The sequence below is a fragment of the Chrysemys picta genome, chromosome 2 (genome assembly GCF_011386835.1).
Source record: "Chrysemys picta bellii isolate R12L10 chromosome 2, ASM1138683v2, whole genome shotgun sequence".
Taxonomy (NCBI): Eukaryota; Metazoa; Chordata; order Testudines; family Emydidae; genus Chrysemys; species Chrysemys picta.
The window spans coordinates 66,686,682-66,702,370 of record NC_088792.1 but is presented as its reverse complement, the minus strand read 5'-3'; the positions used below and the strand labels follow the sequence as shown (position 1 = coordinate 66,702,370).

Sequence of the window (15,689 nt, the reverse complement as noted above, 5' to 3'; positions counted from 1 at the left end):
GCTGCCATTACTTAAAAAATCCTTGGAATTTCTAAACACTATAGATGACAATTTCCTAACTCAAAAAGTGTTGCAATTTGTCCTAATAGATAAAGAGGAACTGATCACAGAACTAAAAATTAGGGCAGTCAAACGATTAAAAAAATTAATTGCGATTAATCACAAGATTAAAAAATAGTTTGATTAATCACAGTTTTAATCGCACTGTTAACCAATAATAAAATACCATATATTTAAATAATAGAATATCATTTATTTTGGATTTTTACATTTTCAAATATATTGATTTCAATTACAATACAGAATACAAAATGTACAGTGCTCACTTTATATTACTATTTTTGATTACAAATATTTGCATTGCAAAAAAAGGTAAATAGTATTTTTCAATTCAACTCAGGCAAATATGATAGTGCACTCTCTATCATAAAGTTCAACTTACAAATATAGATTTTTTTTTCTTTTTAACGTAACTGTACTCAAAAATAAAACAATGTAAAACTTTAGCACAGTGGTGGGCAACCCATGGCCCGCATGCAGCCCATCAGGGTAATCCACTGGCGCGCATGACAGTTTGTTTACATTGACTGTCTGCAGGCACGGCCACCTGCAGCTCTCAGTGACTGTGGTTCACCATCCCCGGCCAATGGTAGCTGTGGGCAGCGGCACGGGCCGCACGGATGTGCTGGCCGCCGCTTCCCACAGCTCCCATTAGCCGGGAACGGCAAACCGCAAGTGGCCATTCCAGTGTAAACCAACTGTCTCGCGGCCTGCCAGTGGATTACACTGACAGGCCACGTGCAGCCCATGGGCTGCTCACCACTGCTTTAGAGCCTACAAGTCCAGTCAGTCTTACTTCTTGTTCAGTCAATCACTACATTTACGGGAGATAATGCTGCCCGCTTCTTATTTACAGACTACTGGACAGGATCACGAGCGATTAGTGCAGGGGCGAGGAGGGGAGACCGCTAGAGTCACCCGGAGTGTGTGTGTGTGGGGGGGGGGGGGGGGGAATTCCTGTGGCAAAGGCTCCAAAGCGCCCTTTCTCTGCTTCACGTCCTCACAGCTACTGGCAATTGCCCTTCCCCCTTCCCTCATGTAAAACAAATAAATAGATTAACCCTAAAGGAGTGAGCACAAGACTGGGTCCGAGGAGTCAGGAGGCATTTCAGTAATGTGCACTTCTGGTCTGGATAATACAGAGTCTCTTGTCCCTGGATGCCTCCTGCTTGCTACCGCAGCAAGTGCGTGCCTCCCTCCCTACCTGGCAGCTGAGTCCCATCTCCAGAGATGTGCAATTAATGCTCGTTTTAAAAAGAAAAGCGTTAATTTGTTTTGCACTAAACACGTGATTAATTGACAGCCCTACTAAAAATTAATGGTAGCTTAGGTACAAGTTATCATGACTTGATCACATTTATAATTTGAAAACAGAATAAATTCCAGACTAGTGTATATACTTGGTGCTTTAATAGGGCCACTTTCACAAAGCTAAAAACAACGGTTAGCTAAAAACCTCAGCTCGGAAGAAGAATTTAATCAGAAAAATCTGAATGATAATTGGGAGTCGTTTAAGAACACCCTACTACATCCCCAAAAAGCTACAATCCCACAACTGAGGAAGAACACTGTACTGGTGAAAAAAAAAAAAAAAAAATCTGGTTTAGAGAGGAAGTGAAGGCAGATTATATATATATATATATATATATATATATATATAGCGACTGGAAGAAAGGGGAAGCTGATAGTAATGAATACAAATCAGAAGAAATTGTAGAAAACTGATTAAGGGAAGCAAAGGGACATAAAGAGAAATCTATGGCCAGAAGAGTTAAAGACAATAGGGAGTTTTTAACTATATAAAGAACAAAAATAATTCTGACACTAGTATTGGTCCATTACTAGATAGAAACAGTAGAATTATCAATAATAATGCAGAAAAGGCAAAAAAAGTTAAATAAAAATTTCTGTTCAGTATTTGGGGGGGAAATAGATGATATAGTCTCATCACATTGTGATAACACTCTTTCATACCAATAGTATCTCTTGAAGATGTTAGACAGATGCTACTAGAGTCAGACATTTTTAAATCAGCAGGTCCAGAGAGCTTGCATCCAAGAGTTTGAAAAGAGATTGGCTGACGAACTCACTGGACCATTAATGTTCATTTTCAACAAATCTTGGAGCACTGAGGAAGTTCCAGAAGTTTGGAAGAAAGATAGTTGTGCCAAACAAGATGACTCGGGTAATTATAGGCCTATCAGCCTACCATCAATCCCAGACAAGATAACAAAGCAGCTGATTTGGGACTCAATTTATGAAGTATTAAAGGAGGATAATGTAATTAATGCAAATCAAAATGGTTTATGGAAAATACATCTTGTCAAACTAACTTGATTTTTTTTGATGAGATGACAAGTGTGGTCATTACAGGTGATGGTGTTGATGCATCAGAGAATCATAGAATATCAAGGTTGGAAGGGACCACAGAAGGTCATCTAGTCCAACCCCCTGCTCAAAGCAGGAGCTATCCCCAAATCCCTAAATGGCCCCCTCAAGAATTGAACTCAGAACCCTGGGTTTAGCAGGCCAATGCTCAAACCACTGAGCTATCCCTCCCCCCTCAGACTTCTGTAAGGCATTTGACTTGGTAGTGCACAACATTTTGACTAAAAAACTACAATATAAAATTAACGTGGCACTCATTAAATGTATTAAAAACTGGCTAAGTGATAGATCTCAAAATATAACTGTGAATAGGGAATCAAATAAGTGCGTTTCCAGAGGGGAGCCGCAGGAATCCGTTCTTGACCCTATGCTAGTCTACATTTTGAAAATAAAACTCATTACTGATAAAGTTTGCAGATGACAAAAATTAGGGAAGTGGTAAATAATGAAGAGGGCATGTCACTCATTCAGAATCTGGATCACCTGGTAAACTGGATACAAGCAAACAACATGTGTTTTAATAAGGCTAAATGTACACATCTAAGAACAAAAGTATGTAGGCCATATTTACAGAATGGGGGACTCTATCCTCAGAAGCAGTGGTTCTGAAAAAGATTTAGGGGTTGTGCCAGATAATCAGCGGACCATGAGCTCCCAATAGGACACTGTGGCCAGAAGAGCTAATACAATCCTGGCATGCATAACCAGGGGAATCTTAAGTAAAAGTAGAGAGGTTATTTTACCTCTATATCTGGCACTGGTACAACCATTGGTGGAATACTATGTCCTGTTCTGGTGCCCACAATTCAATGATTGTTGATAAATTGGAGAGGGTTTAGAGAAGAGCTGTGAGAATGATTAAAGGATTAGAAAAAGTGCCTTACTGAAAGAGATTCAAGCAGCTCAATCTACTTAGTTTAACAAAGAGAAGATTATGCGGTGATTTGATTCCAGTCTATAATTATCTACATGGGGAAAAAATATTTAACAGTGGTCTCTGCAATCTAGTGGAGAAAGGTATAAAATGATCCAAAGGCTGGAAGTTGAAGTTAGACAAATTCAGACTGGAAATAAGGGAAATTTTTTTTTGACATTGATGGTAATTTACCATTGAAATAATTTCCCAAAGGTATTAGTCGATACTTCATTACTGACATTTTTTAAACCAAGACTGAATTTTTTTCTAAAAGATACACTCTAGGAATTATTTGGGGGAAGTTCAATGGTCTGTGTTATTACAGGAGGTCAGACTGGAGGATCAGAATGGTCCCTTCTGACCTTGGAATCTATGAAGCACCAGAGCCCACTAAACATAACATCTGATGGTTACAATACCTTCTCACTGGTGAAGACCTCCAAATGTGATATCAGCTCTTTTATTGTTCTCTCCTTTTCTGCCAGCTGAACCTACATGAAAAAAAGTTTGCTTCACTTAGATTATGGAATGTATATCATTTCCCCATGTATTATGCTGTAAACACAAAACACTCAGCAACTTAAAATCACATTTCTGTCTGAAAATATTTTACCTACTATAATTACATGCAACATCCTTTACAATTGAATGAAGTTAGCAAAAAATATTTCTCTATTTTCTTCAGTTTGTTTACTGTGTGCATTTTTCAGCACTTTGTGTTTATTCAACGTCATTTAGCCTGGTAGCAGTGGGACATTAGAAGGACTCTTCTTCAGATACATGGCTAGGGTACAAGGGAAAAGGGCAGGAGTGATGATGATGATGATGATGATGATGGTGGTAAGGGATACATCTCTCCCAGGGAGATTAGCAATGGGAGGTAAATACTGATCCTGATGAAGCCTGCCAACAGGTTTGTATTTGCATGGATGAGGGGCCAACTACTTTGATTGTGTTGTTCTCAGGCCTGCCCACACTCCTGCTCAAAAATCCCACATGAACATCAGTAGATGGGTTAGAAAAAACTCTTATTTTTTTTTCTAAAAGAATTCTTATTAAATGTGTGCGTGGTTCCTCAATGCTCTACTTTGTGTCTCTTCCTGGTCATGTGTAGTTATGTGTAGCCAAATAAGCTTACTTTATACTGGTCCTCCATTGCTGCTAGCTGGAGTTTTGCACTCTCACTGATTTTCACTTGTTCTTTCCATTTCAGCTCCAATTTGGCCAATTCATCAGCATAAACACTGCATTTTATCTTCTCATCCTAAAGTAGTATAACAGAAGTCATGATCAATCACTTAATATTTTACAAATCTATGGAATTTTTTTTTTTTTTATCATCTGACCATTCAACACTCAGTGCTTCCCAGAAATTAGACAATTGTCAGGTGGCTTCCCCGTGGATTGATTACAGGCCCCTATTTATGTGGTAAGGCTTTGAAGAGGACAAGGGTACCGTGAACTATAGCAATGAGGTCCAATATACTTTTCTTTCTTGCGTCTTCAACAAGATGCTATTGTTCTCTCCCCTTATCTGTTCTAGCTTTTCTGTATACACACAGTTTTACTCCTGCTCTTCAAAACATGCTGCCACTCTGTAAGGTGTCTCACATCCACTTCAATAAAAAACCCATTCCAGCAAGCTTTGCAAACATCCAGAGCACCTTTCATCCAGAAGGCCAAAGGCAAAGGTTTCCTTTAAAGCATCCCATGTAACTCAAATGACGAACACAAGTCAGTAATGAACCAGCACAAATGTGACCGTCCCGCCACAGAAAGTAATTAATACAATTGCCTTGCACATGTCACACCACGGTAAACAAACATTAGCATAATATGTTTGTGAAAACATAAAATATAGGGTGGTAATCTTAATGGAAATAAGTGAATGCACTTTATTTAAATAGTTGCCTCCGAAGATCTCTTTACAGATATTTCCATTTCACCATTTCAGGTTGTTCTCACCCCAATATTTGCTTTATAAAATTACTGACATTCCATTTCCACCCAAAAATAGCAGACAATCAAACATGCAACAAAGAATACCATAGCACCCACACAACGAGGTCTTAAAATTCTACTATGAAGATACCTGCTTATGATAAAGTTTCTATTATGATCACATATGTGCTATATGAATGACTATTAAGGGAACAAACAGTCCAGTAGCTGAGAAGAGTATTTCAACGTTTGAGATTTATTCCTTGTAGCTACTTTCTGTTCAACTTTCCAAAGCAGTCCTTTACTTACTGATAACATTTGCTTGCATTTCTTATACTTCTCTGTTTTCTCAGCAATTTCTTTGTTCATTTCACATGCTTGATCCTTTACCACGAACTCTGAAACTATATCAGGTGAAATGGGACTAGCTGCAAATATTGGGAAAAAAATATGAATATTTGTTCTTTGTTTTTTAAAGAAACGCAGCACAACAGGAATGAATGAAGGGTGGACAACTGTTCAAACCTTGCCAATGTCACACACACTAATATGCATCTTGGAGACAACATGTACATGACCCAATCTCTGCTGGCCACAGGAATATTAAGATGAGGGCAGCTATATCTGGCTCTTGCCAATGAGGCCCTCAACTGGGCAAGGTTTGGATACATGCTGAGCAGAAAATATTCCACAGCACATAAAAAGTGTTTGGAGAGTTGAACATCCCTTTGAGAAATTAAACCTTTTATAAACTTAATTCTCAGAGCACAATATTATTGGTACATATATTTTACCCTTTTGAAAAAATGCTTAATACTCTAAATGTCACAAAATTGCAACTATTTACTTTCTCTCCAGTATGTGTTATATTACAAGTTCCTTTCTTTATGCTTCGAAGGCTAGATTTGTGGGAAGCTTAATAGTCCATGAAAACTACAACATAGACAAGTGTTTTCTAGCAAATCATTCATGTCTATAAATTATTAGGATACATATTTCTGTTCTTTTCTGCAGATAACTGAACACTTTACCAGCACGGATTTTGCAATAAAATATATTAAACTGTAACTGTGCCATGGCTGAAGAGATGTTATGCTACCGTACACATTTCTTTTTACTGAAATTCTGTTTATTAACTAAACAAAAACAAACAAACCATGCTATATAACTTAATAATTGATCTTAAACACCAACTCAGGGCTCAATCCTGCCAACACTTACATATGTAAGCTTCACTCATGTCAGCAGACTTGGGTGCAAGTATTTGCAGGAGCAGGCTCTCAAACTGGTGTTCATATTTCTAATCGGTTTCCACTGGGTTATCCAAACCCCAAGGGCTAGTTGTTTATATACAAGGTACTTTTATAGATTACTTCACAAATTAATATTCTATTTGAGGCCAACAAATAGAAACCATTACCAAAAAAGTTTACGTTGTTGATACCTGGAGATGTGGTCAACTTTTTATCTGTAACGACTGCAGTAGCTGTCTCAATGTTTGAGGCATCTGTCACTTTCTGTTGGTTCCCTGCAGTTTTCTTTATGAAAAAACAATTTTGGTACTTTATTCAAAGAAAACATCAATCAAGAATTACGATTGTGGAACTGCTGAGAACACAGATATGTTATAATTTAACTCAGTTCACTACTTTTTGAAGAAGTGGATAACTGTACACCATCCACCGCTTTTTTTTTTAAAGAAAAACACAAAAGCAAACTAATATATTTCTCTGGCTTATATCTTCTCCTGGAAATGGACTCAAAGTTTCTGGTGTCAAGGTGAGATAAGATTAAAAAATCTACACTTTATACTATCTCCACTGCATCTTTGCCACTGACCCTAAAATATGATCAGTTTACTGCCTTTATAATGCCGTATTTTATAATAATTTTCTTGCAAAAACAGTAATTATAAAAAATATTTTACAAAATAGATTATGGAAATCTCCACAGAGTATCTGATAAACTTTAAAAATTTAAGTTTAATATTCCAATTTAAACTGGAATCTATGTTGTGAATTGGGACAGAGATAGATTAATAAAGACAGATCTTGGATACTATAGTTCCTTTTTTTTTTAAGCTAACATTTGAGCTGGGTGTCAGATATACACGACATACACACGACACAGCATACCCCAAGACACAGGCAGGTGACCAGACATTGGCCAACAGACATTATGGGATGATACCTCATTCCCTATTGACCTTCAGGATGATACAGGAAATAGCAGATATGAATCAGGTAGCTTCTGCAATATCGATAGATCGATATAGATAAAATAAGCAACCAAGCACGCACATAAAAGAGGTGCAGATGCACAGTTCTGCTGCTGCATGAAACCCCTTTACCCATCTCTGTACACAGTCTTTCTCCCAAGTGTTCTCACCCTCTCTGCAGGGGAGATGAGTGAAGGAATGAAAATGCAATGCCACGGTTTCCTCTCTTTCACAGTTGGGGAGAGAAGATGCCTCAGCAAAAGAATAGTATGCCTTGAAGATAATCCAGTTTATAACAACATCACACAAACTCAATAAGATTTCAACATATACCAAATACTAGGTTACTATGTTTGGTTTCAACAGCTTATATCCAACATCATAGATATAAATTGGCTCTACTATAGAAAGTATTATATTCATTGACCATTCCTCACACAATGTTCTGATTCTTGTTTAAATGCATTGTTCTTTGCTACAACAAATTTTAAACAAACATTGAAAAGTCACGAAGAGCAAATGGATTCTCCAATGCTACTTACTGTCTGGTCTACAAGTTTATTCACTTGTTTTTGGAGCTTCTGGCATTCCTTGAACTTTTCTCGATAATGGTCAGCAGCCATCTGCAGTCGAAGCTTCAGATCCTCAACCTCTCTGCGCAGTTCCTGCTCTACTGTGTTTGACATTTCCTTTTAAAAAAAAATTTTAAATAAATATCAGAAAATATATTCTCTTTTGTTCAAATCAATACTATAGAACCTTTTTCAGGCAGTGGTAATGAAGACAAAGATTTGATTTGGGGGGGGGAAAGATGGGGGATAATTCTTTGTCTTGGTTGCAAGAACTCAGGTCCTACAATGAGACCACTTTGAGCAGAAGAAGGTGATGGAGTGAGAGGCATTCATCAGAGACACAAATGTGTCTCTCTGGGTCTGTGAGATGATCTGCATCCACCACAACATGAGTTTGAGCATTCTAAGGCCTATTCTAATTTATGGCAACTGACTATGGTTCTGAAGGAACTATATACAACTAAGAATTGGCAGAGCAGAACTGTGTTCCATCATGCCCCATATGTCAGTGGGAGAAGAGAAGTGGAGATATACGATTGTTGCAGGAACCAAATAACTCAGCTTTAGCCACTGGGGTAATTCTCACCTGTTCAGCTTTGGCCAAACTTTGGCTCCTTTCTGCAGCCTGAATGGCGCAATGGACCACAGATAATCTGGCTAATTTTTCTGAGAATACTTTTCAAAGATACGTTGTAAAGTAATAAATACCTTTTCAACTCTACCCTCATAATAAAGAATGCTGGGATATTTGAAAATGAAAGAATAAAGTAAATTGCTTTTGCTACATTTTGGAACTGTAGGTGCACATTCCATGAATTTTCAGGCTGGCACACTATTTTTATAATCCTATCTGTAATAGCCACAAGCCCACTGAAGTCAATGCAAGTCTTTCCATTGGACTTCAATGGGCTTTGGATTAAACAACCTCTGATGGATAATATACCCATTCATGATGGTTTTAAGTATATGAATATATTACTACTTATTAAAAAAGTTTAGCAAACAATCTACTTTGATCCACAAATTCTGAACCGTTTGAGAGAAGGATATATAGTTTTCTTCTAATGAGGAGAGAAACTTTAGCAAGAGAAGAATCCCATCCAGTAGTTCTTATATCTCAATTGCACCGATTTTAGAACAACCTGACCCACAGACATTCAGAAGAGTTAAAAAGTCAATTTAAAATAATCCAGATATCATATTGCTGTATTAATCTGTTAGACTGTCTGAAAAAAATATTCTTAAATATTCCCATACAAACTATTAAAGAATCTTCTTTCTAATCAGACCTCCTAATCAATTTACATGCTTTAAATTACAAGTAATATCATCAATGGTGAGATAGAGGTTTTATTAATTATCCAGAAACAAGTTTTGTTTTCATGATTTTATCAAAACTGAAAACTGCTGTAACTAAACAAGCTCACATCACCAGGTTTTGTGAACAACATGAATAAATCTCAGAACAAAAAAAGGTAACATTTTACCTGTTCATTTTTCACAAGAGTGACTTTTTTAAGCTCAGCTACAGCATCAGCAAGCTGCTTCTTCAACTTCTCATTTTCCAGTCGAGCACTATGAAGATCTGCCATTGTCTTATCTCGCACATTTACTGTATCACTCAGCTCTTTTGACATTAAGACAGCTTCCTGCTTGCTAGCCTGAATATGATCTTCAGCTTTCCGAAGTTGTTCCTTTAAAATATCTGAATCCTCCTGAAAGAAAAAAATAAAAATAAATTTGTTTGAATATAATGCTTCCCATTGGCATGGTTATGCTTATTAGATGTGAACATTTCAAATAAAAAGCAAATATCCCTGATAGCTCTAGCAAAGACATTATGAAGTATAAGTAAAAGACAGTTAACTGGTGTTCTTCAAGATACGTTGCTCATATCCATTCCATAGTAGGTGTGCACGCGCCACATGCAGCGGTGCCGGAAGTTTTTTCCCTTCAGCAGTATCCGTAGGGGACTGGCTCTGGCGCCCACATGGCGCAGTAAAAGGGGCACCACCGGCTCCCCCATCCTCAGTTCCTTCTTGTTGGAAACGCTGAGTAGTGGAGATGGAGGGCGGGTTGTGGAATGGACATGAGCAACACATCTCAAAGAACACCAATTACGGAAAAGGTTGAGATGTGTTGCTCATGTCCATTCCATATTAGGTAACTCCAAAGCAGTATCAACGGAGGTGTATAGACGTTCACGGACGTGTAAATTGCAACACAGCTCTGCCGAACCCAGCATCATCCCTGGCCTGCTGAGTGATGGCATAATGAGTTGTGAATGTGTGGACAGAGGACTACGCTGTGGCTCTACAGATATCCAGGATAGGGATGTGCACCAGGAAGGCCGCCGAAGACACCTGAGCTCTAGTCGAGTGGGCTCTGACAACTGGCGGCAGCGGAACCCCGGCCAGGTTGTAGCAGGTCTTTATGCATGAGCTAATCCAATTGGAAATCCTCTTCATGGACACTGGAAGGCCCTTCATCTTGTCTACTGTAGCGATGAAGAGCTGAGCTGAGTTACGGAAAGGCTTGGTGCGTTCAAAGTAAAACCTTCAGCCATCCAGCACATGAAGACGCCTCTTCACTGGTCTTGTGCGGTTTGGGACAGAACACGGGGAGGAAGATGTCCCAGTTCATATGGAAGATGGATACCACCTTTGCCAGGAAGGCCGAGTGGGGCCGCAACTGAACCTTGTCTTTGTAGAAGATCATGTACGGCGGTTCTGAGGTCAAGGCTTTAATTTCAGAGACCCATCTCGCTGACGTCACCGCCACCAGAAACGCGACCTTCCATGACAGGTGGGAAAGGGAGCAGGAACCAAGCAGCTCAAAGGGCAGGCCAGTGAGCCTAGAGAGGACCAAGTTAAGATCCCACTGCAGGACAGGAGCCCATACCTGTGGGAAGAGTGTCTTGAGCCCTCTCAAGAATCTGACTGTCATATCATGGGAAAACACCGTCTGTCCTAGGCTTGGCGGGTGAAAAGCGGAGATGGCCGCGAGATGCACTCTAATGGAAGTGTGCGCCAGGCCCTAGTTCCTCAAATGGAACAGGTAGTCCAGGACAGCCTGTTTGGAAGAATGCGAGGGAGAGATCCCACGTTCAGATGCCCAGCGGGAAAACCTCGGCCACTTGACCAGGTAAGTCAGTCTAGTTGAGGGTTTCCAACTCCGCAGGAGAACATGTTGAACCTCTTCCGAACAGGTCTGCTCCTCCGGGTTCAGCCACACAGCATCAACACTGAGGGGTGGAGGGAATCGAGGTTGCAGTGTAAGAGCCGACCGTGGTCCTGTGACAGCAGGTCTGGTCGGCTGGGCAGAGGCCGCTGATAGGCTCATGAGCATGCCAAACCAGTGCTGGTGAGGCCATGCCGGGGCAATCATGACAACCTGCGCCTTGTCTCTCTTGATCTTTGCCAGGTCCCTGCTGATGAGTAGAATCAGAGGGAATGCGTACAGCAGACTCCCTGACCACGACAGGAGGAAGGCATCGGAGAGGAAGCCCTTGCTCAGGCCTTGCCAAGAACAAAACTAGTGGCACTTCCTGTTTTGTCTGGTAGCGAACAGGTCAACTTGGGGAGTTCCCCACCTTTGGAAGATCATGAAGGCTCCCTCTGGATGGAGAGACCACTCGTGTGGAGAGGAGAAGTCCCTATTGAGCTGGTCCGCCAGCATATTCTTGACGCCGGGAAGGTGACAAGCTTCCAGGTGGATTCATGGCTGATGCTGATAGACGGAGTGCCTCTTGACAGAGAGCCAACAAGCGTATTCCCCCTTGCCTGTTGATGTAGCACATTGAGGCTGTGTTGTCCTTCAGGACTCATACCACAGATGCGGCAGGAAGACTCCACACCCCAGCTGGACTGCTCTGAGTTCTTTGACGTTCATGTGTAACTTTGCCTCATCCAGGGACCACATCCCCTGTGTCTGGAGGTCACCGAGATGCACACCCCAGCCGTGGTCCGAGGTGTCCAACACCAACTCAATGGAGTGAGGGGGGTTATCGAACGGAAATCCCTCCAGGACTCTCCTGGGGTCGGTCCACCATCGCAGAGAGGTCAGTATCGCCTGGAGAATGGTAATGATCTTTTCTAGAGAGTCCCGGGACTGGGAATAGACCATCGCCAGCCATTGTTGCAGGGGCCGCATCAAGAGCCTGGCATGGTGGACAACATAAATACACGCTGCCATGTGACCCAGCAGGTGCAGACCCTGGCTGAAGTCAGAGGGAACATGGAGACTTCCACGATGAGGTTCGTCAATGTGCGGAACCTTTCCAGCAGCAGGACCACTCTGGTGCAGGTCAAGTCAAGGACCACTCCAATGAACTCTACCCTCTGCACCGGCACTAACCATATACAACTATATTACAGGATTTCAAAGTTCGCCAGAACCGAGAATGAAACAATGCTAGCTGAAGCAGATAGTCCGGCACAGATATGGCAGCAAGGAGGAACTGAGGGTGGGGGGAGATGGCGGTGCCCCTTATACCGTGCCATGTGGGTGCCACAGTCCCCTGTGGATACTGCTAAGGAAAAATCTTCCAGCACCGCTGCATGTGGCGAGCACACATACCTAATGTGGAATGGACATGAGCAAGCACTCAAAGAAGAACTGACTTGTACACGCGCACCTCCTATTTTTTCCCTTATTTGATTGTACACAATTTTGAGTCAATCATTTATCATTAAAATGAGTTAAAAGTATACTATATATGAACAATCTGTTTCAAAACAGAAGTGTTAATAAATAATATTTTTACTTACTACTTTGCACACTACCTTTTTATTGCATTTCAAGCTTACATTTTAAACACAATTAACGTAACTTTAAAAACGTATTTTGTACTCTATTAACATTACAACAGTTCTGATAAGCAGAAACAGCTATCTACAGTTTCACAAACAGAATTCACTTGTATGGTAGAGGAGACTTTACATAAAAGTACTGGATGACATCCTCTCTCTTGCTCGGGCCCTGTACACCATGAAAAGGCTGGGAGTGGTGAAGAGGTGCCCTAAAAGCCCCATATCTGGCCAAAGGAGGATTCTTTTGGTGCAGGCACTGGGAAAGATAGAGCTGTAAGGGTATCTTCCAAGGACCTGCTTCATCAGCCTGGCATCGGAAGCATGCCGGGATGGGACTACAGCAGGACAGGGACAGAGTCACCACACACAGTGCTGCAAAGATTCCAGGCAGCACTGCATACCACAGGGCAGCTCCAGGAGGTTGATGTAATTTAGACAAGCACATGCCCTTTGACTGTTTTCTGGGTTGCACCCAATGTGTTTCATTATTTCAGATACTTGAATTTATTCATAATTACATTCACCAAAGGTTAGAGTAGCCTAATAGTCTCAAGTATCAGAGGGGTAGCCATGTTAGTCTGAATCTGTAAAAAGTAACAGAGGGTCCTGTGGCACCTTTAAGACTAACAGAAGTTAGTCTTAAAGGTGCCACAGGACCCTCTGTTACTTTCTAATAGTCTCAAGTTTGTCCTTTTGGGGGGAAAAAAATATGTGACATTGAAAGTAACAGATTAGGTTGGATACTAAATACAATTCAAGGAAATGTATGTATAAAAACCACCCAGCATAAAAATATTTCAGTGGTAAATCTTTAGTTGCTGAAAAGAATACCACTGAGTAGACCAGGGAGGGGCAAACTTTTTGGCCTGAGGGCCATATCTGGATGGGGAAATTGCATGCAGGGCCATGAATGTAGGGCTGGGATAGGGGGTTGAGGTGTGGGGTGTATGAGGGGGCTCAGGGCAGGGGGTTGGGGTGCAGGAGGAGTCCAGCAGAGGGCTCAGGGCAGGGGGTTGGGCTGCAGGAGGGGTTCAGGGTGCGGGCTCCAGCTGACAACTCACAAATTAACTCTCCATGCCTGTGTCCCTCCATCTCCCCCTTCATTTTAGCCTGTCTCAGATATCTCTCCCCCCCACCCCCCAGATATTTTTCCATCAACTCAAACTTAGCATGGCTAAAACTGAACTTATTTTGTTCCTAAACTCTCTCCCACACTCTCATTTCTCTGTCTTTATTGAAAACTCCTCTATCCTCCCTGATATTCAGGCATATATCCTGGAAGTGACCATCAACTCCTCCCGCTCCTTTGCCAAACACATATAACCTTAAATTAAAAACGATTAAAGTTTGTGAAATGTATTTTCAAATTGGGCCAATTATATGCGTACCGCTTACCTTGTTTGAGGAGGAAAGCAAGAAAGCTCTCTTCAGGTTTTCTTTTTCAGCTATACATAGCTGTAACTTGCCAACTTCCTCTTTGTAATGGGATATCATATTTTCTTTGTTCGCATCCAAATTCTTTAATGTATGAACCTCTTTTACTAGCTTGGTGGTTTCTATTTCTGTATTCTTCAAGTGTATCTGTAATGATGCTCAAAAGTGTCAAACTCATCTTTTCCAATTAAATCACAGGAATCAGTCACATTATAAAGACTATTGTGTATCTCAAATCAAAGAATAACTTCTCACCTGTTCATTTAAACGTTTTCTAAGTCCTCCTATATCAGACTTGACTAGTATCTCTATCTGCTGGAAACTGATAATCAAACACTTGATAATGTCACTATCCTTATATTAGAAGCTTTCTGACTGCTGCTTTCCAGCTATACCATCCAAACACCAGCTTTACTATACTACTAGAAAACACAGCCTTGTTCTAAGAATAGGGCAAGCATAATAATTCTGAAAACTCTAACACAGTGGCTCTCAACCTTTCCAGACTACTGTACCCCTTTCAGGAACCTGTACCCCCTTTCACCTCACTTAAAAACTACTTGGTCACAAAATCAGACATAAGAATATACAAGTGTGACTACACACTATGAAAAATTGCTTACTTCCTTGTTTCTACCATATAATTATAAAATAAATCGATTAGAATACATATATTGTACTTACTTTTCAGTGTATAATATATAAAGCCATATAAACAAGTTATTGTCCGTATGAAAGTTTAGTTTATACCGACTTTCCTAGTGCTTTTTATGTAGCCTATTGTAAAACTAGTCAAATATCTAAATGAGTTGACATACGCACTGGAAGACCTCAGCCTACTCCCAGGAATACGCATACCCCTGGTTGAGAACCACTGGGCTAACACTTTCCTGATGGGGATGGGATGTCTAGACCGGTATAAAATGATTTGGGGGAAATTACAGAGAGGCGTTACTCTTCTAACAACATCCTCTTATACCAGTCTAGACAAATGGGACTGCAACAGCAGTACCCAGTACCAGAGACAATGGGTGGGACTACCTGGAAAGAGCAGTCAGTTACAGCCAAGTAATATTTGAAGATGCCACCATACCTAATATGTAATAGCTAGTAAATAAGTGTTACATATCCCAAGCATGTGCCCAATGCAGATCTAGAAGTCTCCCATTTGCTCTGCCCCCTGACAAGGAAAACACTGTGGTTATGGAATGCGCCTTGATGTTTACAGGAGACTTAGGGACTAGGCTTTTCCAGTATTGTCTCTAATACAAAGAGCTGCTCCTTGGATGCAGACATGCTTTTAGGCACACCCTATTTTTTTTTTTTTTTAAAGCTATGTAGATAACCTA

General features: G+C 40.7%; 1 protein-coding gene across 4 annotated transcripts in view; it reads right to left on the bottom strand.

The window, feature by feature from the left end:
• Window positions 1–15,689, bottom strand: part of TAX1BP1 (Tax1 binding protein 1) — a 92,554-nt gene that overhangs the window by 24,982 nt on the left and 51,883 nt on the right. For 2 of the 4 annotated variants that reach the window (XM_005296993.5, XM_065583401.1), the window contains exons 8-14: window positions 14,302–14,487; window positions 9,583–9,810; window positions 8,066–8,212; window positions 6,750–6,843; window positions 5,615–5,733; window positions 4,503–4,628; window positions 3,784–3,855 (exon numbers count right to left, since the gene is read on the bottom strand). In XM_005296993.5, the coding sequence (XP_005297050.2) occupies window positions 3,784–3,855; window positions 4,503–4,628; window positions 5,615–5,733; window positions 6,750–6,843; window positions 8,066–8,212; window positions 9,583–9,810; window positions 14,302–14,487 (972 nt within the window). The remainder of the gene's footprint in view (window positions 1–3,783; window positions 3,856–4,502; window positions 4,629–5,614; window positions 5,734–6,749; window positions 6,844–8,065; window positions 8,213–9,582; window positions 9,811–14,301; window positions 14,488–15,689) is intronic. The other 2 variants (XM_005296994.5, XM_065583403.1) reach the window with 1 other exon arrangement.